The sequence below is a fragment of the Acomys minous genome (genome assembly GCF_964271855.1).
Source record: "Acomys minous genome assembly, chromosome: 10".
NCBI lineage: Eukaryota > Metazoa > Chordata > Mammalia > Rodentia > Muridae > Acomys > Acomys minous.
Window position 1 is genome coordinate 78570011 of NC_140491.1, and position 27113 is coordinate 78597123.

Sequence of the window (27113 nt, forward strand, 5' to 3'; positions counted from 1 at the left end):
TCCTTCAGGAATTCTTCCCAAATGCCTTACTCCTCTTATGAGCCCTGGCTTTCCATTGCTGTGAACTGCTGTGAAGAAACACCGTGACCAAAAGCCACTTGAGGAGAAAAGAGTTTATTTCATTTTATAGCTCTCGGGTCATACATCATCACTGAGAGAAATAAGGATAGGACTTCAAGGCAGAAACCTGGAGGAAGTAACTGAAGGAGAGGTGAGGCCTAATGAGAAATACTGCTTAAATTCATATATCCGCCAAGAGCATATGCCCAGGGGTAGTATTGCCCACAGTGAGATGGGTCATCACCCAGGCGCCTGCAAACCAGGCTTTCACACAGTCCAGTCTTGTCCAGGCAGTTTATCATTTGAGCCTCTTGCTTCCAACATGGACTATGTCTAGTCAACCTCAAACTAGACAGGGTAAGTACAGTATGATTCAAATTTGTGCTTTGCATCCTTCAGGACAATGGTTAGCTGATAATGTCTTTTTTTTTGTCCTTGTTCTCTGACTGCCAATGAAAGTATCATATACTATTGATCTTTCTATCCATTCTGTCATCAGTGTCATGATAAGAATTTACTGGTTTGTGTGGGAAAACACTGAAGGAACAAAATAGAAAATATATTTCTAGAGGGAGAAGATTCCCATTTTACACAGAGTCCCAATGTAAACTGATGAAGACGAAGAAGACTTCATGATAAAATTTCTCTGTTTTGAGTCTTTTCCCCTAGAATGCAACTTCATGTACACACTTAGATTTCACACTTCAGGAAGTGCTCAGAGGAATATGCCATGTGTCCAGGTGTGTTAAAACATGTGAATTGTTTATTTATTTGTAAAAAAAAAAATGAAATGGAAATGCATCATAGCTTAACCACACATTTCAGACCTTTTTCCTAAAAGATAAAAGATACTTTTATTTTTCTCCTTTTTAAATTTGCATTTCAAGATACCCTTCAGTGACAGCAGCTGCCATTAATATCCTGACTTGAGGATACTAAGATGAGAGTGTACTGACATGACCTGGCAGTGAGCGACATGACCCAAAGTGGAATTTTAACATGCTGTGTTTATTTCTTAATGGACTAAAAGAATCAAGAATTATAGAAATAAGAATAATCAGGATTGATAGTTTTGTTTGCTTTTACATAGTAGTATTTTCATTTTTACTACTACTAATAGTTAACCAAATGCAGAAGCTTTTTTATAAATTATACGGAAACAAGCAAATGTTGTAATTAGTATGAAAAAGGAAAAGGAAAGTGTGACACTCTAAAATATGTCTCTATTTTAAGGCAAAAAATACTTTCTGTTTATTTTCAGGATGTAATGTGGCACAATTTTTTAATTAAACCTTAATCTTAAAATATTCGTATGTGCATTGGTGTGCAAAAATGCTTCATTGTAAATTAGAGACATATTCAGTGTAACCTACCCAATGTCAAGTTGGATGCACATAAAATTCAACATAATCTGGTGGGTAGTGTAGTTTAGTCCAAAATTATTTGCCTTTCAGAAAGAATGCATAGGGGTTTAGGCCACTTCTATTTACTACATTTCATCCACAAAATGAAAGATCTTAAAAGTAGGCCCCAAGGTTTTAAGATATCTGTTTGTTTTAGAAATTCTTGCAAAATAGCACACACACACACACACACACACACACACACACACACACACACACACAAAGACATCCATATTCTCCAAAGTTTAGAGATCATTTTAATCAAAGCTCAAGAGAATTAATAAAGTCACAGATGGTCAGCAAATGCCTCACCATAGAAAAATCTGTTCATACGAGGATGTCAATTCATACTAAGAAATAGTTTTACTTTTGCCTTTGTAATTACTGTTTGGTACATATAAAGAAGCTCTTTGATAAACAATTTCTAGGTAATTTAGTGTCGAACAGAACTGAAAGAAATGTACTCAAAAGATAAGGTACAGAGGGTAAAGCAAGTCAATGCCAAAAGCAAAGGTAATAGCAAATTTCTCAACACATGAGTCTACATCATTAAAATAATGTGTAGTTATTTAGGAGGGCTCATGATGGCCGAAGGTGACAGGAGTTTGTGTATCTTGTATGCCTTAACATTGCCGCATCCTTCTGGAATCAGTGTTCACCAGTTATCGCAACATGTGTCATCACACGCTAGCTTTTCTTCATCATTTCCAGAGCACGGGGCTTCTGCTAGCCAGTGTCATTTTTCAACATTTACCTAGTAATCATGACCTTTCTGGCACTCTTTTGTAAGCTGCACCACAAGCTGTATATTTATATTCAATGAGAGGCTGGCTAGGGAATCAATGATGGATTACCAAGGCATGGATTATATGGAAATATAAATATGCCTAGTCGTATTGGGACTTCATGCAGGAAAAAAAAAAGCTGGCTCCCATAAATAATGTTCCATGAACAGAAAACTGTTCATGAAGGTATTCTGTAGTAGAAAAAAGAAAAAAAAAAGAAATTAAGTATTTTCCCGGGATAAAATAAGTCATTCTGCTTGTGCGGGGGCCAGGATCAGAGCATGCTAATGAAAAGCTACTACTGCCTAGGAAGATAGAGCATGGAAAAATCATGTAGGATATGCTGATCATCCTGCCACCCACAAAAATAGATGAAGTGCAGATTAACTTGGAAAACAGAGTCATGTTCAAGGCTTGGTAAAACACCATTTGTAATCTGGCATTTGTGGCACCAAAGGCTGAGTTCACTGACCATGGCAGTGATCCGTCTGTCAATGTTAACAAATTCTGGTTATCAGCCTGAGAAGTGTGTTACAGACACACATGTGGAGGTGATTTATCACATGTGTCTGCAGCCATTTACCTGTGCAGGTTTGGTTAGATTCATCTTCATTGCTCCCACAGTCATTTGCTCCATCACAAAGCCATCTCTTGGGGATACAACGATTATTCCGGCATTTAAATTGATCATCAGGACAGCTATGGTTGACTGTAGGGGGAGGGAAGCAAATTTAATTCAAGTAATGAATATTTTAATTATGGTCACAAAACTATTTCAGTAATTATAATGTTATATTTTAATAAATGCTATGGCTTCTATCATTAATTGTCTCAAATTTTTAGAAAATATTAACATTGCAGACTTTGTTAAAATATAACTTTGATAGAAGAGATAGATTAAATATTACATAAAAGGGAATATATTCATTTTCTAGCCTCTATTCAAGCCAGTTATATGCCTTAATTCATTTCCAAAGTTTTCCAAAGCTGATCACTAAACTCTAGAATCCTTATATATTTGACATCAGTCACATGGTTCAATATTAAAGAGAATGATTATATCTCAAAATAACTATTTACACATATTGAAGTACAGTTTCATACACATAATACATATACATATGTATCGCATTTATTCAATTATATTTCTTAAAATAGCAAATAAATGTAATTGTGTTTTAATCTAGCCACTCTATTTGGGATTTGAAGAGAAGCAAAAGAAATAAAAATGGATCATTTGTGACATAAAGTTGATAATAAAAATGAGATCCTAAATAATTCCAATAACAAATTATTATTGTATGTTTTTACAATATGAATAAATAAGCATGCAGCTAAAAGCAATATTGAAAATGAAAGCAACTACCATAAAGTTGCACATAGCTGAGCTTAACCTCCAATCTCTAATCACAACAGGGAAAGGGAAGCTCTTAATATTAACTTTCTAATTGTATTCTTTTGGTTCCTAATGTATGCTATCCCATATTTGTTTCATAGTTTCAGTTTTCTTTTATTCCTTTATATAATGGAGTAGTTGTATATTTTCTGGATAAAAATATTTTATATTAGTTTTATTTACAATGAGAAAGTTACTAATTTCTCATTTTGCTTTATATCAATTGTACACATATATTGTATACATCCACAAAAACACATGTTCTTTAAGTATTCATGGTGATAGCATGACTTCCCTTCTTTATGGGAGGATTTCCGTTGAGTAAAGTGAAATTTATCTTTAAAAAGAGAAGCATGCCCATGTGGTTGTGTCATCAAAGAGATGTCGAGAGTAGATCTGTGATGAGTTGAGGGAAGGAAAGGGTATGATTAAAAGACATTAAATCAATTTGTCTGTAAATTTGCTTTAAAGAAAGAAAAAACGTTCTTTAGTATTTGTGATTGGTCAACATTTTCAATGTATTCAGAGATTTTTAACAAGTATGGATGCCCATGAAAAATAAAAGTAACACACACAAGAGACTAATGTTTTAAAGGAGCAAGGTTGTGCATGAACACTATAGTGAAGCCTCTCGAGGACATTTGTGGCCAGTCTAAACACTAGGGATGTAGTTGCTGGAGGCCTGTAAGCTTTATGTCTATCTAGTCCACAGAGTGAGTTCAAGATTGATCAGTTTCCATTAATGAAGAAAATGTAGAGCAAAGCACAGTTTCATATTTAGTGATGAGCTACTCAAATATAGGCTTTGATGGGATAAAAGTAGAAACTTGCAGGATTAAAACCTAGAACAATCCTCTATAATGGTTTATATTTGTGTTGCATTATTGACCACAGAATGCAGAAAAAAATGTTATTCAGAATGACTACAGTGTTTAAAAAAAGATTGTCTGCTAGCAGGTGTTTGAGATGCTTCCTCTATACTTTCTGGCTTGTACAGTCATTCATTCTCCCAGGGAGAAGATCTGTGTTTGGAGTTGATACTCCAGACATACTACAACCAACCATATCTCCTAAAGAGGATATTGATCTTTTATTAGATGAGCCAGATGAAGAAATATACTGTTGCCATATAGATTAAGAACTACTATAACACAGGACTGGACAGAAGATGGATGCTAAACTCTAACAGGCTGTATTACGGTTTATTGGTGGTTGTAAATAATTCCATAAGAAGGCAGTGAGAAACTATATTAAATTTCATAGACTCCTGTCAGTTCAGTATCACAGACAAGAAAAACAAGGACAGTTTTTTAGAAGGGCAACCTATAATTCAACAGGATAAGAACAAAGGTAAATAAATAGATGATGGATTACAGGTAAAATACTTGAGGATATAACTTTAAGCACTAACATGTCATCTCGTAGGTCCTGCAACTGCTTCAATAAGAAGGACTTGCTCCTATAAGAACTATTCTGGAAGGAATGTGGGAAGCAGGCTTACTTAAAGGAGGATAAGCAGGCAATTACAGAGGAATACTTGTTGAGTTGATTTAAGAGGAAGCCTATTTCAATGAAGAAAACAAGAGAAGAAGCAAAAGTAAAGCTTAGTTAGGAGACTTCACAGACACACACTTATTTATAGACTTGAATATGGACAGCAGGTGATATAAGATGCCAGTCAGAGCCTATGGTTTCAATGATGGAATAGAAAATAGTAATGCTCCAGAATAATGAGTAAAGGTAGAATTATGACAGTTATGGTGTAAATACAATGGATTTATGCTTATAAAATACCTGAGATTAAGTTTACAAAAAGAACGAGGATGCAGAAAAAAGCATGGAGCTGCTAACATGACTTAAATATTCAGATGAAGTATTTGTCCTCTCAACAGGTACAAGGTTCCCATGACTAGAAAAAGTCTAATGAAGTGAGCCACATTGACCCTGTTATTCAAAGGAGTGGGGCAGTTAATTCAGGCACCCTTACCATGCTAGGCATGCAGAACATTAGGAAGCATATCTTTCGCCCTCAGAGGAGAAGCTCTTGCCACTCCAAAACTGTTGAAGACTGTGCCAATTTAGCATTTAACATTCAGTGTTAGCATTTAACATTCATAGTGTTTAACATGCAGATAATAGTACAAATGAAAATGATAACAGAAGGATTAGTACAAGTGAAAATGAACCGAAGGCCCATGATTGGAATTCCAGAGAAAGTAGAAATGTGTCTGTGCATTAATTACAGCTTATATTCTAGGAATAGCAATTAGAAAAAAATTGGAAGTGTATATTCTTGATACTTCTTTTAAAATTCACAATACAATGGATACATGATATGATTGAACAGATCAATATTGTATACACTTTAAAAACTATTTCACATTGTTATGTTTTAATTTCAAAGAAATAAAAAGCAAACAATGTTAAACGAATCATTAGAGTCACTGTAAACTGCGAAAAGTTGATATATATTAAGAAAAAACTCTGAAAAGCAGTGTCCTGAATTCAAATGGTTAATGTTTGGTGATTAAAGGCTCAACATGTGCTTCTAATACCTAATAAAACCAACACATGCTTCTAATTCTTAATAAAACCTGTCTTATCTCTTCTAAACTATTTATCTAACCAAATTTAATCTGATGATATTATTCATATGTTTTCCAAAAATGGCTTATATTCATACATGTGAGAAGTGTCCCTATTTTCACCAGAAACATGAACAACAGTTCCTGTTTCAGCAAGCTACAAAAGAAGAGTGGAAGGCACAAGTAGGGACGTAAATCCTTTCATTCTAGCTAGAATGCCTCATATGTATTTTCAGCCATGGCTTGATCCAGTGAATCGAGGTAACATTGCTGTTCAAATCCACGCCAATATTACTGAATTTCCTTCAAGGTTTTGTTGCCAAAGACCAGTGGGATGAAACGTGACCTTTTGTTCCAACTCAGTCTCAAAGGGAGTCAACCTGACTTTTCCTGTCTTTACAAGCAAAGATCCCAAAGTGCCCTTTGGAACAGCATCAGCCTGCGTTTTATCAGCGTTCTAATGGACGTGAGTAAGGATGAGCTCGAAGGAGGAAAGCAGACCTTGACATCCATACAAAGGAGGTTATCTATAGCTTAACTTTCAGCGAGAGGCCACTAGGAGAGAAAGTTGAGCCAATTTACATCAAATGTATTTTCAGATGCTTTGTAGGCTGCTTTTGGTAATCTACACACTCACTCAGGAAAAGACAGTTTCAGATTATTTGAGGGAGAACGTACAGCAAGTGACAGCGTCCTCATCACTTCCGTCTAGGCAGTCATCGTCGCCATCGCATTTCCACCGAGCTTGGATACAGTGTTTGTTTTTGCAGCGAAATTCCCCAGGCTTACAGATATGAAGCATTATTTCTTCAGGATTAACTAGGGTTGGAAACAAAAACAAAAACGAAAACAAGATGTATACATAATATTAGGTGCATAAGTTCGTTGAGCTATGAGTCACTGGGGTTTTAGTGGCTTTAGAACCCCACAGAAATGAGGTCATACAATATTTATCTTTTTTTTCCTATTAAAAGGAGAATATCGGTGATTATGCACTTATACCCATAAATGCACAGTTCCTAAGTTCAGACCATCGGTCTGAGTGGAGAGTGAATGAGGAAGATATAGGTCAAAGGGCAAAATTGAAGAAATGTAACATGAATTAATCTACATATCTAACATAAAGCAATAGTATAATAATGATATAGTAGCTGGGCGTGGTGGCACACGCCTTTAATCCCAGCACTCGAGAGGCAGAGGTAGGCAGATCGCTGTGAGTTCAAGGCCAGCCTGGTCTACAAAGTGAGTCCAGGACAGCCAAGGCTACACAGAGAGACCCTGTCTTGAAAAACCAAAAAAATAAAAAATAAAAAATAATGACATAGTAGCTCTCACTGGAAATTAACAAACTGGTTGCAGATAGTCTTATCATAGATAGTCATAAAAAGGTAACAGAAAGAAATGATTGGTTTTTTAGTTGGTTTTCTGGCAGCACTCAGTTTATGAATATACCACAATAACATATGAACTACATTAAAAATGTATAATAAAGTGGAACCTACAAAATTAAAAGTACCATCCAAAGATAAACTATATCCATAGGAAACTTCTAAAGTTATTTTTATGACATTATTATGCTCTAATACACCAGATAATTTAAATAAGAAATACGTTTTTATGATAAAATTCTTATTTTCTTGGCTGAAAATACAGAAATAGAATTGTACTGATGACCATCTGGGGAATGGAACATTCAGTTTTACTGACACTAATTAATCTGTTAAAAAGATTTTAAAGATATATTTTAACCAACTTTTCACTAAAGAAAAACAACAGCATATTCTCACTTTCTGTTCTGCTTATAGTTCTTTCATTGTTCGTCTGGCTGTTTCATGGGAAGTTCCCTAAAGTAAATCATTTTAGTATAAACAAATCAACTAAGAGTTAATCACAGTAAAAAGACTCAGAAATAAGACAAGGCTGGTGGCTCTACTTCCTTAGCAAAACTATATTATGCTAATCTGAAGTGTTGTATATCTGGGCTCCAAATATTTGAACTTCCATTGTGATTTACCATAAACTAAATGTATTTCTATACTTCCATTCTCTTTGTTTGGATGAGATAGAAATATAAAGGGAGGGGATCTATGGTAAAGAAAGAAATATATGATTTGTGTCTTGTGGCCTGAATATGTCGTTGACTAACTCATGCTTGCTTCTCACTGGGAGAATCTTTAACTTCTGTTCAGATAGCTTTAAATGGGATATCTCACAAGTCCCGTGTGCTACTGAACTGACAGGGAACACACCTCACTCACAAGTCGTATCAAGAGAACATGTGTGGAACCTCACAGCCCTGCCTTGGTCTCTGTTTCTCCCTTGCAGCAAAGAAATGAAAAGGGAACATGATTTTTGAACCATGCTTCCAGGAAGCTGCTTCAGAGTGACACAGTAAGGCACAAGGCTTGAGGTTCTGTGAAAATAGAAAAAAATGATACCAGAATGGGCCTAGTTTCCTTTCAAACTAAAAAGAGTCACTGTAGTGGATGAAATGTTCAGCTTGAACAAAGGTAGCCCGGTTTTGTCCTGTCCCTCTCAGATACACTGACAGACAGGAACATTTCCTTCCTTTTGTTTCTAAGTAAAAATAAAAACAAAAACAAAAAACAGAGCAGCAATTTCTCTCTAATGTCATTTCTCTAAGATCTTAAGAAAGAAGTTACTGCGTAGGGATAGTAGATTAGGGTATGAAATCAAAAAAGGAAATAACAAAAACAAAAGTGCAAGCCTAACCACCTGAAGGAATTCTAACACTATACTTCCGACTTCAGAAACTGATCTTTTAAAGTACTGCTAATTCTCTCTCTCTCTCTCTCTCTCTCTCTCTCTCTCTCTCTCTCTCTCTCTCTCTCTCTCTCGCTCTCTTGCTTTCTCTTGCTCGCTCTCTTACTCTAGCTCTCGCTCTCCATTGTTTCTCTGTGAATCATACATGTGATTTTGTTCTGGATTTCTTGTCTGAATACGTTTGTACCATGCAGATAGAAATGTTGTATGTTTAGCTATAGAGCATTTATTTATTTAGCCAGTTATTCATTGGTTATTGTTTTTAACCAGGAATGTGAAGAGAATATGTTCTTTAAGTGAAATGTTGGAAAGAACTTTTAGCAACTCTTTTTAGGATCTGGGTTTTCAAGAACTCAACATTTGGCACACAGAATCACTGTATTTGCACATTCTACTTGAATTTCTCTGCACGTAGCTGGCAGTTGACTACAGGGGAACACAAAAAGAACCAACATAAACATGGAGGCTACGATAGCAGCTGTGTCTTTTATATTTGATGTGTGGCTCAGGTATCATCTATTAGAATCCAGAAATCTCTTACAGGCCAACAAACAATGTTATATTATAACCAAAGTGAAACTAGATATATTACTACCCATTACATAATGATAAAGGGTGTTTTCAGATATTGAATTTCTTTTTTCTTTTTTTTTTTTTTTTAATTTTCACTTTTTGGCACTCCAGGTTGCTCCAGGACTATCATGTCTCTGTCTTCTACATAGTGGGATACACTTGGCCATATATCTGTCTGGCATTTATATAGCTTCTGGAGATAGGAACTCTGGTCCTCACAGTTGGTAGCAAGTACCTTACATTGAGTATTTCCCCTAATCTTTTAGACACTGGGCTCTGATTTGTAAAGTCTTCTGGGCCTTAGTTTCATTAGTCTATTCTATCACTAAACTAAACTTTTCAGATGTGAACAGCGATTTTACTATAAAGGAAACACAATGTTCACTGCAAACTGCCACATTTATTCAGGATGCATGTTGTTGGATGACAGGTAACTTTTATATAAACAATGCTCATTATCAAAGATCCATGTGATAATATGGACAAGGTAGCAGCTTAGTATGTATGATTTGTTTGCCAGACCTAAGCCATGTAGAACAGGATACAATATCATCCATAACAGCATCCAACCTCTAGATCTAGCCATTTTTGACAGACAATGAGAAGAAGCAAACATACTGAATATTACATAAAAGAACAATAGCTTATAAAAAAAACTCAGTTAACATTCTTCCTACAACTGAATAAAATCTCTATGAAAGATTTTAAAATTGAATTTCCCTTTGAAGATTTATAAATATCAGGGCAGCATCATATGTACAAAAAAAAACACTTAAAAGGATCTTGGCTTAGAGTTAGTGCATAAAATAATTTGTTGTCACACCTCTTGGAATTTAATGAGATGCTGTTATTATACTGAAAGGCTGTCTCCAGGGGCTATAGAAATACTTTAGGAAGACAGCTTCACTTTACCTGGATGACCAGCTAATTCTCTTCTCTTACTGCTCATGAACATGTATGAGCTTAGGCAAATTTCAACTAATAAAATAGATGTGTACATAGAGAGAAAAATGAACATTGACTTAAAGCTCCATATATGTGATTTTGATCCAGTGCTTATTGTAGATATGGATAGCACTTCCTTATCTGAGCACAGCAATGCATTGCTTCCTGAAACTTAGCAAAGGCTATAATTGTATATGTTGCTGCAGAGCTGGGCCTTAAACCATAAATTTGAAAACATATACAAAATGTATAATTCTGTCACCAGGACAGCATGGTCTGAGCAATACAAAACTGACAAAGTAATAAATAATACTTCAGTTTAACCAAGTTCAGAAATGACACAGCATGAATTATGACCTGCTTGGTATAAAATGTTATTTTTCATGCTTACTGTAAACACTGTTGTTAGAGTTGAAAAAAAAATTAGAAGACCTGTGTCTGACTCCCCAGGGCAGAGGAACATCAAGAATTCATTCTACAGTGTATTTCTTTAAACAGACAAATAATATCCAGAAACCCATGAAATAAAGGAAGAAGCCCCATATATATATATATATATATATATATATATATATATATATATATTAACTTTGCATAATCTCATATATTTCTATTTAATTTAATTCATGAGAGTGGGTGATTGTGAATATATGCATGTGAGTGTGTACATGTGTGTCTGTATGTGGTGTGTATGTGTGTGTGCACGTGCACATGCATGAGCATGCACATACCCACACGCCATAATGTCCAGCAGAAGGTGTTGGATACTCTGAACCAGAATTTCAGGCACTTGTAATCTCTGGAAGACCAGAAAACACCCTATTGCTGATCTCTTTCTCCAACCCTTCATTCCTTCCATATTTTGATCTCACTGAACAAAAATTTTTACTACTGACCCCAAAATCAGGGATGGAAACCAAAAGGAAAGCTTTTGTCAAATGGTTACATGAGAGGATAAAGTGGAAAATTTAGCTATTTTTTTTTTCTTTAGATCATAGAGAGATAACCTTTGATTAGATAGAGTAGTCTTCTGAGAAACAAGCCTAAGTGGTATAAAACCTTCTGTGAGTTTCTGTGCTCAGAAGGACATAAATAATCATTTGAATGAGATTTTTAAACATTTTTATTGCCGTATACTTTTTTGCTATGCATGAGGTTGCATATATCCTAGGACATGAGGCTTGTCACAGCAGAGCAGATAAACAGCTCCCCACAGAGGAACATGGTTTGTCACAAAGGAATATATCTGATGTTCCATCTACACGCTGTGGTGCATTGCTAGCCTCTGGAATACTGATATTTTGTGGACTGCTAGTTGCTTTTCTGGGAGTGAAACAGTGGATAGGTTGGACTTTTCTCTCAACTACCTGCAAATCAGTTAAAGAATTACCTTCTTTACCTCAAATAAAACAACTCAGGTAACATAAAATAAAAATCATCATTTTAAAGCCTAGTTTTTCAGGAGGATCCTTTATACTCTTTTCAGTTTTATGTTTTATGATTCTCCCCATGATTTTTAGGAGAAATACAGATGCACCATGTAACTTGTCAACTACATTCTTCTGTAGTTGTCAGAGGTAATAATTGCCAATTTGTTATGGTGCAGCATACATCAATTAAAGTCCCAAGAGGATTTGACTATGACAGACGAGAGTCCTAACAACAAAGTATAGCATCTCCTTTCACTCTTGCTCTCTTCCAACTATGACATTAGAATTCACCTCTAACCATTTGTGTGACACACCAAAGTTTTCTGTTAGGAACATGCTTTCTGTATGCCATTGGTTTAAGTTGCTAGTACATTAAGGAGAAAAGATCCTTGCTGTTTAACCTATCTTTACCATATGCTGGCTGCTTTGTGCTCACTTGATGTCAATTCAGCGAGAACAATGAAAACCGGAACAACCACGTTACATTGGTTACAGTATCTCCCATCATTTTGTTTGTCAGACTCAGACAGCTTACTTAATTCAGGGGACTCATAGCACCTATAAGCTAGCCTGAACTTATCAGAAGCCAAAGGAATCAGGACCAAGAACTGCTTAATGGATGCTGATTTTTGTCTTGAACTGTATTCTCTAAAATCTGACTTCATGTACTATCTTTCAAATTTTTAATTTATTATAAGCACTTTGTGACTCGCATATATTTTATGAATTATTATTCCCAATAAATATTATTGGGGGACAATAGTTTATAAATCATTATTCTTAAATAAGTAGAAATGTATAGTAATTCCTACTTATTTAAATTATTGATGCAGAGGCATGGTCTGCCCCCAGACCCTCCAAGCTCCATACTGGCAGGGAGCTCCATGTTCCAGCTCCCAGGTGTGGTACATCTCCCGGGACCCCACTCCCACCTGCAATCCCAGAGACCAAAAGCATCCAGAGAACAACACAACCTTTCATCAGAGGTGTGGTCTGTGCTGGGCCATCTAAGCCAGATCCCCACCCAGCCTTCCACCCTCAGTGTGCTCCTATCCCCATCTCCTGGACACTTTCCATTTCCCAGGCCATATCACCATCAGCAGTCCTGGAGACTTGCAACCATCATGGAAAAAGAGTTCCAGAGACCAGCAGACATAAGGGAACAACACTCCCAAAGACCAACAGCCATCAGGAAACAGCTCCAAACATTAGGGACCAGGAGAGACAAACAATCATCAGAGTCCAGCAGCTCCTCATTCACTCTATTTCATGGACCCATCTCCACCAGAAATTCCAGAGACTGGCAGCCATCAGAGAAAACCAATTCTCCCTGTATCTTCAGAGGCCCATTGCCACCCCAAGAAAACCAGTGGCGTGCTACTTCCCAGGACTACCAGCTCTACCTTCAATCCTAGAGGCCTACTACCATTAGACACCAACAGATTTACTAACACCAGGGTCAACTAGATGGTTAGAGGTCAAAGTAAGAACACAAACAGCAAAAGCCAGGGCTATATGGCACATCTAGGACCCAGTCACACTATGTTAGCAAGTCCTGGATACCCAAACACACCTGAAGTGCAAGAAAGTGATCTTAAATCTGATGTTATGAAAATGATAGAGGTACTGAAAAAGGAAAGTAAATCCCTCAAACAAATATAGGAAATGCATTCAAATTGATGAAGGAGTTCAATAAATCTCTTAAAGAAATACAGGAAAATAATAGGAGAAGGAAATAAATAAAACTATTTAAGATCTATAAATGGAAATAGAAGCAATTAAAAAATAATCTGAAACAATCCTGGGAATAAAAAAACCTAGGGAAGAGAATAGGATCTACTAACCAAAACATCACCAACTAGATACAAGAGATGGAAGAGAGAATCTCACGCACAGAAGGTACATTTGAAGAACTCAATACATCATCAGGAAAAAATGTTAAATCTGAAAAATTGCTGACAAAAATTATCCAAGAAATCTGGGACACTATAAGAAAACCAAACCTAAGAATAATAAGAATTGAAGAAGGAGATGACTCCTAGTTCTACGGCCCAGAAAATATTTTCAACAAAATCATAGAAGAAAACTTCCCCAACCCAAAGAAAGAGATGACTATTAACATACAAGAAGCTTAAAGAATGCCAGATAGATTGAACCAGAAATAAAAATCCTCATGCCACATAATAATAAAAACACTAAATGTAAAGAACAAAGAAAGAATATTAAAATCTACAAGGGAAAAAATGCCAAGTCACATATAAAGGCAAACCTATCAGAATTATACCTGACTTCTCAACAGGGATAATGAAAGCTTGAATGGCTTGGACAGATGTCATACAGATACTAAGAGACCTCAGTTGTCAGCTCAGACTACTATGCCAAGAAAACCTTCCAGTAACCATAGATGGAGAAAACAAGATACTCCGTGACAAAACAAATTTTAAACAGTACTTATCCACATATCCAGAGATACAGATGATACTAAAAGGAAAACTCCAACCCAAGGATGCAGACTAAACACAGGGAAGCAAATAACCCAACAAAATAAAAATAAAAAAAGCACACACACAGGCGTGCACACACACTACCACCACCAACATCAAAATAACAAAATTAAAAACCATTGGGCATTAATAACTCTCAACATAAATTTCCTCAACTCCTAAAAAAAGAAAAAGATATAGGATAGCAGACTGGAGGTGAAAACAGGATCCATCAAGCATACAAGAAACATTATGTAAGCAATAAAGACAGACATTACCTCAGAGTAAAGGGCTAGAAAATGTATTCAAGGCAAAGGGATCCAAGAAGCAAGCTGGAGTAGCCATTATAGTATATAATAAAATAGACTTTCAACCAAATTTATTTAAAAGAGATGGCGAAGGATGCTTCATATTCATCAAAGGAAAAATACACAAGATGATGTCTCAATTCTGAGCGTCTATCCCCCAAATGCATGGGCACCCACCTTCATAAAAGTGACAGTACTAAAGCTTAAATCACTCATAAAACACTACACATTAATAGTGGGAGACTTGAACATCCCACTCTCAGCAATGGACAGATCATTTTGACAGAAACTAAATAGAGAAATAATGGAATTAATAGGTGTCATGAATCAAATGAACCTAACAGATATTTATAGAATGTTCCACCGAAACACAACGTCAGTACCTCAACATATATAAGATTGAAATAACTCTTGCATCTAATCAGACCATGGATTAAAGCTGGAACTCAAAAACAACAGAAACAACAGAAAGCCTACAAACTCATGAACAACTTCCTACTCAGTCCACTGAGTAGGATGAAATAAAGAAAGAAATTAAAGACTTTCTTGAATTTAATGAAAATGAAGACACACACAGCATACACAAAACTATGAGGCACAATGACAACAGTGCTAAAAGGAAAGTTGATATCACTAAGTACCTTCATAAAGACATTGGAGAGATCCCATACTAGCAACTTAACAGCACACCTTCAAAAAGAAACAAGTACACGAAAGAAGAGTAGATGACACTAAATCATCAAATTCCGGGCTGAAATCAATAAATTAGAAACAATGAGAATAATATAGTGAATCAATGAAACCAAGAGTTGATCCTTTCAGAAAATCAACAAGATAGACAAACCCTTAGACAAACTAAGTAAAAGACACACACACACACACACACACACACACACACACACACATAAAAAGAGAGAGAGAGAGAGAGAGAGAGAGAGAGAGAGAGAGAGAGAGAGAGAGAGAGAGAGAGAGATTAAATTAGCAAAATCAGAAATTAAAAGGGGGACATAGTAACAGACACTGAAAAAATCCACTGAATCATTAGGTCTTTCTTTAAAATCCTGTTTGAATACTCCCATAGTGCCTAAGGAAATAGAAGCAGTCATCAAAAGTCTTCCAACTACAAAAACCCAGGGCCACATGGTTTTAGTGTAGAATTCTACCAGACATTCAAAGAAGAGCCAATACCAATACTCATCAAACTATTCCACATAGAAACAGAAGGATCATTGCCAAACTCATTCTATGAAGCCATAGTCACCCTGATATCTAAACCATAAAAAGCCTCAAGAATTTCAGACCAATTTTACTCACAAACGTTGATGCAAAAATACTCATAAAATACTTGCAAACCAAATCCAAGAACACATCAAATATATTATCTACCATGATAAAGCAAGCTTCATCCCAGGGATGTAGGGATGGTTCAAAACACAAAAATCCATCAATATAACCCACCATAAAAACAAGTTGAAAGAAAAAATCACATGATCATCTCATTAGATGCAGAAAAGGTCTCTGACAAATATAACATTATGATAAAATCCTTAGACAGATCAGGGATACAAGGCCATACCAAAACATAACACAGGTTATATATAGCAAGCCAATAGCCAACATCAAATTAAGTGCCCAGAAACTCAAAGCAATTCCACTAAAATCAGGGACAAAACAAGGGTCTCTACTCTCTCCATTTCTCTTTAATACAGTACTTGAAATTCTAGCTGGAGGAATAAGACAATGGAAGGAGCTTAAAGGGATCCAAATCATGAAGGAATAAATCAAAATTTCACTTTTCATAGATGGTATGATAGTATCCATAAGTGATCCACAAAAATCCACCAGAGAACTCCTACAGCTGGTAAACACATTCAACAAAATGGCTGAATACACCACTAATTCAAAAAATATCAATAGTCCTCCTGTGCTGAAATGATAAACAGGCTAAGAAAGAAATTAGGGAAACTATAGCCTTTATAATAGCCATAACTAATATCAAGTATCTTGGTATAACTAACCAACCAAAAAAAAAAATACTATATTTTAAGAACTTTAAGTTTCTGAAGAAAGAAATTGAAGAAGGTATCAGAAGACAGAAGCCTCCCATGCTCATGAATCTGTAGGATTAACATGGTAAAAACGGCCATCTTACCAAAGCAATCTACATGTTTAATGCAGTCCTCATCAAAATACCTACAAGATTCTTTACAGACCTTGAAGGAAAAATTCCAAACTTCAAATGAAAAAAATCACAAAACCCAGGATAGCTAAAACATTCCTATCCAATAAAAGACTTTCTGGAGGTATCTCCACCCATGACTCAAGCTATACTACAGAGCAATAGTGATAAAAAAAAAAAAACAGCATGGTCTGGTATAGAAATAGTCTGGTTGAAGAAGACAATCAATAGAAGACCCAGAAATATACCAATGCACTTATGGACTCTGGGGTTTTGACAAAGAAGCTAAAACCATACAATGGAAAATTCAGCATCTTAAATAGATGGTTATTGACATGTAGAAATACACAAATAGATCCATATTTATCATCCTGCACAAAAATAAAGTGTAAATCAGTCAAAGATTTACACATAACTGTAGACACACTAAATCTATGGGAAGAAAAAGTAATAAAGAGCCTTGAACTCTTTGGCACAGGAGACAAACTCCTGAACAGAACACTAACAGCTCAGGAACTAAAATCAACAATTAATAAATGGGACTTCTTGAAATTGAAAAGCTTATGCAAAGGACACTGTCAATAGAATGAAATGGCAGTCTACAGATTGAGAAACGATCTTCACCAATCCCACTCCTGACAAAAGGCCACTATCCATAATATATAACAAATTCAAGAAATTAAATGCCAAGAAACAAAATATTTAAAAAAATGGTAAACATTTATTTCTCAAAAGAGGAATCTCCCTCAAATGGCCAAAAACACATAAAAAATGCTCTATGTCCTTAGTCATTAGGGAAACGCAAATCAAAAGGACTCTCTGATTCCATCTTATACCTATCAGGATGGCTTATATAAAAAAAAAATCAAGTGACAGCACATGCTGGTGAGGATGTGGAGAGAAGGGAACACTCCTCTCCCAATGGTGGGAGTGCGAACTTGTACAACCATATCAGAAGTCAATCTGGTGCTTTCTCAGAAATTTGGAAATAGCTCCACCTCAAGAACCAGCCATACCACTCCTAGGTATATACCCAAAAGATACTCCATCATACAACAAGGACATTTGCACAACTATGTTCATAGTCAAAATCTGGAAATAACTTAGGTGTCCCTCAACTGAAGAATGGATACAGAAAATTTGGGACATTTATATAATGGAATACTACCCAGCTATTAAAAACAAAGAAATCGTGAAATTTACTGGTAAATGAATAGAAATAGAAAAGATCATCCTGAGTGACATGACCCTGACACAGAAAGAAACACATGGAATGTGCTCACTTACAAGTGGATTTTAGCCATGCATTACGGAATAAACATGCTATGATAAACAGACCCAAAGAAGATAAATAACAGGGAGGATTGAAGGCATAATGTTTAACTCTCACGCAGAAGGGGAAATAGTTAGTCGTTGAAGAGAGAAAACAAGTAGGAGAGGAAACATAGAGAGGTGGAGATCATAGGAGGGTGGAGATCAGACCTGGAGAGAGCAGAGTCAGGAGGACAAATGGCCTGTAGGGAAAAAGAGAAACTGTGTGTGTGGCATCTCTGTGACAAGCTGGAGACCTAAGTCAAGGTACGCTCCTTAGGGGTTATGAGAAGGACTGTATCAGACTCTCCAAGCATGAGGGGCAATAAAGACTTAAGAAGATACCGTCCAACTAGACAAGTCTCCTAGCAGAGGGAGGGGAACAAAAATATACCCACAAAAACTTCTCTCAAAATTCACTTTGCCTACAAGATAAAGCAGAGACTCAGGCCCAACCTAAGACACACCCTATGGGAGAGAACCAACCTCTGACAATATTAACGGTACTACGCTTTGCTTGCACACCGGAACCTAGCAGAATTGTCCTCTGAGAGGCAGCACCCATCAGTGCCTCGAAACAGATGCTGAGATTCCTAGCCAAACATTGGACAAAGTATAGGGAGTCTAGGGTAGGGAGTCTAGGGGAAATGTTGTGGGAAGGAGAAAAGGACCTGGTAGTGACAGGAGCTTTATAAGAAGACCAATAAAGCCAAACGACGAGGACCCTGAGGGACCTCCTGAGACTGAGGCACCAACCAAGAACCTTGCATGGACTGGACACAGGCTACAAAGATGTAGTTGATGGGCAGCTCAGACTTCATGTGGGTCCTCTACTGTGGGGACTAGGGGCTGTCTTTGCCATAAACTCTCATGTCAACTTTTTTTATTACTTCCCCCAGGCAGGACTGATATGTTAGGTCCCATGGGAAGAGGATGTGCTCAGGCCTGATGCACCTCGATAAACTGGGGTGGGTGGGTAGAGGGGCATTCCTTTTCTGAGGAATAGCTGAGGGATGGGAAGCGGGAGGATGGATAGGACTGGGAGATGAGGAGGGATGGGGGGATGTAAAATAAATAAATAAATAAATAAATAAACAAATAAAGTGTATTTATGCTATATAAGTTTATATTTATAGTATTTACAGTGTTGAATTAGTAAAAATTAAAGTAATATATTTGAAGACACATTGGATTCTTTTTTAAAATTAAGTTACTGTTCTGTGCTTCAACGAATCCCAGGCAGTTTGTATGCAGTTTTAAAAAGACTAGAATTTTAACAGGCAGGTGCAACAAATTCTGAAAGAAGGATACATTTACTGGTTTTAAAACTTTTCAGTGTGAAAAGAATAGGCAAAATTCTCTCTATTCTCCTTATTGTATTTGCATTCTCTCTCAGTGAATTACAGATACTAGAAAGAGGCAACACTCCCTGAAAATATTCTTCTAATTCTCCAGTGTATGATCATGTGATCATACTAGTAATGCCTGGAAATTATTCTCCTAGTGTCATGTTTGTAATCAACATTGTGTATAATAAATTCCCCTTACAAGCCAAAATCACTTCTTTTTAGTTTTTACAGAGCTAGGCAGCAATGTCTGAGAGGACTACAAATAAATGCTTGTATCTTTCTATTGCCAGGATCCTCATAGTTATGCTTGTATTCTGGAACATTCCAGTTGCTGCTGGAGTGTATGCTCTGCTAGAGTTCCTTTTAAGATAATTGTAGCTCTAGCTTTCAAGAATCTACCGAACATGCTATGTGATTGGTTGGTTAACAGTTGTGGCAAGAGAAAAACTCCATAAGGCAGAGTGATGGATCAAAATCCTGAGTCACAGAAAAGATAGGCTTCCAGTCATTACTGGAGAACTAAGTAATGTTCAGACCTGTTTATTGGAGACCTAAGTAATGTTGCATACTCATCTCTCATATAGTATATAGCTCAACAAAATGTGTCTTTCTTATCTTACCATGATATTTAAATACAATTATATTAGTGATGTAAGTGTAAGGGGCAAGAAATTGAATATGGAACATCTAACTATAAAATAGAACAGCTAGGAAATATGTAAGGAAATAAAGGTAAACCTCAGCCTGAGGTGCTTGCAAGGTGGAGAAGAATGCCTTGTCATTAGCTGGGTGATACACAAAATGTGTCTAGGTTCTGTTATGTGTATCTAACACAACTAATAACAAATTCATGTCCTCTTCCTTGTGCATAACCTTACTCCAATGACAATACATCTAGGGCAGGATGAGCTGCTCACTCATAAGCCATCTCACATTTTTTATATGAGCCAAAAGGATGTGCATGAAACAATTTACATGTAGAGGTATAATTTATTAAAGTAATGATGATGATACCGGCAAAGGTTTCTTCCTTATGTTTATATGGTATTCCTAGCTTTTGGCTTTTTCTTACTGAAGTCTATATTTGGTTTTTGTTCATCTCTGTTACTGTTTCATATCAGTCTATATTTATGTTATCTGTAAGGTCTAAATTATGCATAGCAATGAAGAAAACAGGGAACTACACATATAATTGTGATTCCCACCATGTGATTTGAGGAACTCATTAGAAAATTTCAAGTTTGGTAGCCTGCTTATCCTTTCTATGAGTGGCATCAGGCTACCAAGATGAGACTTTATAGATAGCCTATGACCACACAGTGGGGGAGGAGGTCCACATCGGTCATAGACCTAGGGAAGGGGAATAGGGTGAAAGTCAGAGGGAATGAGGGAGGGAGGAAGGAATGGGTGGATACAAGTGAGGGGAAAACAATTGGGATGTAATCTGAATAAATTAATTAAATAATAAAAAACTTTTAAAAAATTTTAAGTTTAAGTACCATTTTGATGTTAGTATCTGACAAATACATCTCCCATTGATTTCCTAAAGACACACAACATTGCCAATATATCTGAGATTCTGGCATCCTGATCATTCTGTAGATAGTTTCCTTAGAGAATTTATTGTGTTTGATGTAAAGAAGGTGAGTTTTAAAGATTCACCCAGAACATTCTCAAAGATTGAACTGGAAACTGTGAGCATTTGTCCATGCTCAGGTTAAGAAGGTGGACTGTTGGTGTTTGTAGGACAAACTACAGATCTATATCTAGCCAAACCAAAACAGATGCACATTCAGTACCACCTGCCATCCATGAGAGAAACTCTGTTGATGTCTCAGAGGGAAAAGCAGACCTTGTGGGTGTTTAAAAGTTGTATGTGCATCTCTCTTTCTCTCTGTGTTTCTCTGTCTCTCTGTCTCTGTCTCTGTCTCTGTCTCTCTCTCTCTCTCTCTGTTTGTCTCTCTCTCTTTTTCATATTCTATCTGTTTACAATTTCACAATTATTAATTTTGACTAGCAAAATTGTAGCAATAAAACTGAAAAACAGTGCTAAATTGACCCTTGAAAATATATTTTATTGTCAAATGTATCCATTAGGTATATTTTTTTTCTGCCAAAATTAGGGATAGGAAACCATATGAGAGAATTTTAGCTGTTCAAAACCATGCTTACTACATGACGTTGGTAAATGATTTGTCTTGATAGTCTCTTTTCCTGACTAGTAATACAATAGGAGCCAAATATAATGTCCAGAACAAAGAAAGAGAATCCTTCATCTTAGTGACTCAGAAATTTTTTGGAATTTATCCTCAGTTCAAACTTACAGGGGTGACATTTGTAATTCTGGAAAGAATTGAACAGTATTTTCTGAAGTAAAGATTCTTGAAGGGAAAATTCACTTAGCCAAGAATTAATATACTAAATAATTGCTTCTCCCACAAGAAGACAAAGGTTGGACATTTGAAAGACATTAGTATTCAATTGTACTATTGAAGATATATAGAGATCAAGCCAAGGGCTTTACACATAGGCTACCACTCTGTGACTGAGCTGTATCCCCAATGTCCTCTCCATTTTTACAAATAATTTGATGATTTAAAACAATGTTCCTGGTTTTAAATACTACAGTATAATAGGAAGGCATGAAAATAAGGATGACAAATGGAATAACTGAAATAAGCTAAAGTCTTCATTTCAAATAATTTGAATTTAAAATAATTCTGATATTCAATATACTGACAAATTCAAAGTCATAATGGCCTCATGTTATGACTGATAGTTTCCAGATGCCAAAGGATGTTACATAAAATGAATGTGGACCATACTGGAAAGAATAAAAGGAATTGAAAACAGTGAAAAAGTCAAAAGTGTCTGTAACAATATATCCTAAATGTCTCCGGCTATCAAACATAAAATAGTGACCTAAAATTTTGTTCTTAAGAATCATGTTTAAGCCAGCTTGGTGCGACAAGCCTGTAATTCCAGCAGTTGGGGAGGCAGAGGCAGGAGGATCTCTGTGAGGTGGAGGCCAGCCTGATCTACAAAGCAAGTCCAGGACAGCCAAGACTACACACACACACATGCACACACACACACACACACACACACACACACACACACACACACACACACACACACAATGTTAAAGTGAATATTTAATTAAATAATAATACCATTGTGACACATTAAACAGAAATAAACCTAAAGTAACATACTGAGGTGTGAGTTAGTTCTGAAAAACAGAGGTACAGTGTAAAAGAGAATCCAACTACAGAATGAAATCATCTTAGCTCTGACTTTTGTAGGCTCAGAGTTCTTCCTTCATCAATCTCAACTGAAACATCAGCTCCTGAGAGTCAGGTCTGCAGACTTACTGGACAGGTAGGCACTTCACCTTTCTTGGGTTTATAGTTTGCTCATCCTAAGGCTTCTCCACCTCTGTGTTTATCAGTCAACTTCTTATTCTTACCCTGCTGTCTGCCTACACACATATGCACATACATACCTACATGCATACACATACATATATTCACACATATGTCCTATTGTACTCTGCTCTCTGGAGAACATTGAGCCACAGTTTGAAATTTAAATCCTTCTAAAAGTTTTTACTTAGTTCTCAGAACATGCATATATTGTGGCTTTTATTGTGCTTAGTGGATTCAACTTGAGGTAGGAAAAATCATTTTCAAGATTCATCCTGGAATAATAAGCACAGTAAACTGAAGGATATGACAAAAAATAGTCTAACACAAGTCAATCAATCCAATTAATTCACTACTTTTATAGTCTATATATTTCTTAGAAGTCTCTTCTTGGCATTTCTCTTTACCTCCAAATACAGATATCTGAGCTGCCAGCCCATTTAAAATTATTTTAAGAGGAATGGGAGGACATAAGGGATGGGATAACAATGGATATGTAATATGAATAAATTAATAAAATATATTTTTTAAAAAGACTACCTTGTGCACCACCACCAAGTTGTCAAATGTACCTGCTGAATTGAGCCTTGGTATGATGTGAAAGATTTGCCCTTGTGGCATGGATGCATTGTAATTGTTTGCTGACTCATATGCATCAGCACAGCATATTATGGGGGTACATGTCATCATTTTTCTATGTATTCTAGAAATTGAGTCACCTAATACAGTCTAGAATTATATGTATATATAATTCTAATGTCTTCCTAGTTGTGTTTTCACTTCTGTTGGTGTTATGTGTTTCTGCTCTTCACAGATAGCCACATACACAATGAGTGTCAGGAAAAAGGAAAAAAAGAGCTTACATGTGCAAGTTGTACCATTTTCATCCAGAAGTTGATTATCAGCACAGGCACACACACGGCCTGCTGGAATGGCCAGGCAGAGTGTGCCACAGCCTCCATTGTTAATGCGGCACATATTGTCACCTGCAGGAAAAAAAAAAAGGGAATTGTCATAAAGGTGATAGTTATGCATCTTTTAAATTATGATTTGTTTTTAAGGTTATGTAACCCAAGCTACCTTTTAACTCGGTGTCCTTGATTTTTGTCTACCACCCAAAAGGCTAGAATTACAGGCATGTACTGCCAAACCTAGCCTTCAGGAATACTGTACTTTGCTGAAATATATATGGGCATAAATATGTGCGTGGATGTGTTATATATAGTTCACCTAAATTGCTCCAGCTGAATAGAAATGGCTATCAGAAACATTTGAAAATATATGCTGTTTGGTAGGTAAGAGGAATATGAATATTGGCTGGAGAAAGGACTGTGTTCTAGGTAATCATTTATTAGGTACCCAGAGAAAGGAGGAAGGTAGCCTTTTATCTGTCATGGAGCGTGTCCCAAATCATGCTCATAACATTGTGGCCTGAGTTCTTTGTAAGGCATAGGACGTCTCTGGGAACATAGTTGTAGCTCGCCATGGAGCAAGCAAGCAGGTGAGGCCACAGTGATTTGTTCCCTAGCGGGATAAGTACACCGTATATTACTGTGCTGAGGACACTAAGAAGCATGGCATACTGAGAAAACTGACAACACACATGAGCGGAAGTGCCAGATTTGGTGAACAGGGACACTGATAGAGCACAGGAAAAGACATTTATGAGGAAATCATAAGCATATATGAAGATCCCATGTTGAACCACAGAAAATGCCAAAGACTTATTTCAAGCTTCGAGACATAATCTTATAAAAATGTAGCCAAAAATGAAGTGACTTTAGATAATCACTCAGGCACCCTTTCCATGTTTATAACATGTGCAGCATTAAGTGTCATATTCAACATTTAGTAGCATCCAGATTTTTGTAAAATCAGGATTATTTTACATTATTTTGGGGCATATATAACTAGAGGCAGTAAGGAAACATAATACATCAAGTTATATATTTTCAAAGATACATGCTAAGTGTATTACTCAATGTTATGACATTTATTCCCATTGAATGAAATTTTCATATATTCTGAAATAAATTAGTGTTATTTAAAGTTTGAAATATATTCCCCTTATTTGAATACAACATACTGAAAATGAAGAATTAGTATTTTACTGCCATAATAGAAATCCCAAAGCTAAACTGACATGAATAATTTCACATATCTCATTGTAAGGGCCTAGAACTTTTTATATTTTAATGAGGCAGTATATTTTTTAATTTCAATATGTTTAACAACCTATTCTTATTAGAGCTCATGTGATAGCCTAGTTATATCTTTTAAACATATTTCATAAAATTATCTGTAGGATATATCTGATTAGTTTTCAAACTCAGTGTCACGAGTTATCTACAACAATCATGCAACTGGTTAGTAATATATAAAAAGTCGCAGGTCACAAATATTATGCTGCATTATTCTCATAGCTGGTTGCCTAATATTTACATTCAGTTTACTTTGATAATAGAATAATATTTAACTTGATTTTGTATAAGCTGCAGAGAGGATCACTCAATATATAAGTGTCTAAGTGATGTTTCTGATATCCAAAATGAGAAAGAATTAATCCTTATTAAAAAGTATCTTGTCAAATAATTGCCATTATTATCATTACTAATAACATTTTAGGAATTTTGTATATAATTTATTTTCATAAGCTAAAATAAAATTCAGTCAACAAAGGAAAGAAAAATAACTTATTAAACTCTACTACAACATATCTTTCTAGACTAACTTACTTTGAAAAATGTATTTAATTGTTCAAATATTAAATACAAATGTAGTCAAGGGGAGTGTGACTTTAAAGCTCAAAACTTTACCTTTTGTCCCACTCAGGTTTTCTACAGAATTAAACTGACATGAACCATGTGTGTCATAAAGAGTTTTTGATAAACAAATGAATGAATCTTTGATTTAGCAATGTGAATGGTAAGGCAACTGTTTTCATTGTAAATAAGCTATGAGCACAGGGACAAATGTGGATACATGTGTGAACATGTAACAGATGCAGATACAGGTGTGAATATGGGGGTGGCGCAGGTCCAGGTCTGAGTCCAAAGATAAACACAGAGGTGTGAGTGTAGAGACAGATACAGGCACAGGTGTGAAATCAAAGACAGATATTGATACAGGTGTGGTACAGTGATAGATATAGACACAAGTATAAGTGCATGGGCTGCAGAAACAGGTATAAGACATGGATCGATGTTGCAGTTACAGGTGTTAGTTAAAATATACGATAAACGTGTTTGGATCCATAGTTCGATGTAGACACAGGTGTTAGGCATAGCTAGATATAGATATGCCAGTTCAAAGACACATGTACAGAGAGGTTTGAGAGCATATATGGATGTAGATTCAGCTATGAGTGTATGGAACAATGAAGATAAAAGTGTGAGTACAGAGATGAATGTATATGTGAGTATTCAGACAATAAAACAATTCTAGGATGATGAAAGGCTTCATTTTAATTCAATGCTATAAATGTGCTCAGGGAATGTTTATTTAGGGAAGAAAACAAAGGTATATTACAACCTCCACAGAACAATAATTAAGACACATATGATATACAAGAACATTTGACATCTCTGTATTAATACCTCAAGGTGCTAGATCTTAGTAATTTATCAGAGATTACTCAGATAAATGTTCATTCCTAGCAGGTGGCAGACTATGTTTCCAGCACAAAACTATCTGTCTGGTTTATTTTCTTTGCGTCTGATTAAAAAAAAAAAAGAGCACTAGTAAACAGAAATCTTATTTTACATCTGGAAAAAGACCTGTTTGGATTTTGTTTTTATATGTAGTGAGGTGCTCCTATAAGTTAGGAGATATCCTAGACATTGTGTTTATTCCAAACATCAGATAAGAACTGCCCGAAGCACTGATATCTGCCTTACCTTGCATTTAATATTTGGTCATTTCAGAGAAGTTGTTTAAACAGACAGTCTGAATAAAGGATAAAATGATCCATGAATTTTATTCCATTAAAATAATATTTTCATTATATTATTCTTATATTTAGCTTGATTTGTGGCTACTGTGTAGTACTCTCTCTCTCTCTCTCTCTCTCTCTCTCTCTCTCTCTCTCTCTCTCTCTC

General features: G+C 35.9%; 1 protein-coding gene across 5 annotated transcripts in view; it reads right to left on the reverse strand.

The window, feature by feature from the left end:
• LRP1B (LDL receptor related protein 1B) overlaps positions 1-27113 on the reverse strand; it is a 1938012-nt gene that overhangs the window by 730162 nt on the left and 1180737 nt on the right. For all 5 annotated transcript variants that reach the window (XM_084800259.1, XM_084800256.1, XM_084800258.1 and 2 more), the window contains 3 exons: positions 23880-24002; positions 6908-7048; positions 2832-2957 (listed from right to left, as the gene is read on the reverse strand). In XM_084800259.1, coding sequence (XP_084656385.1) covers positions 2832-2957; positions 6908-7048; positions 23880-24002 — 390 coding nt within the window. The remainder of the gene's footprint in view (positions 1-2831; positions 2958-6907; positions 7049-23879; positions 24003-27113) is intronic.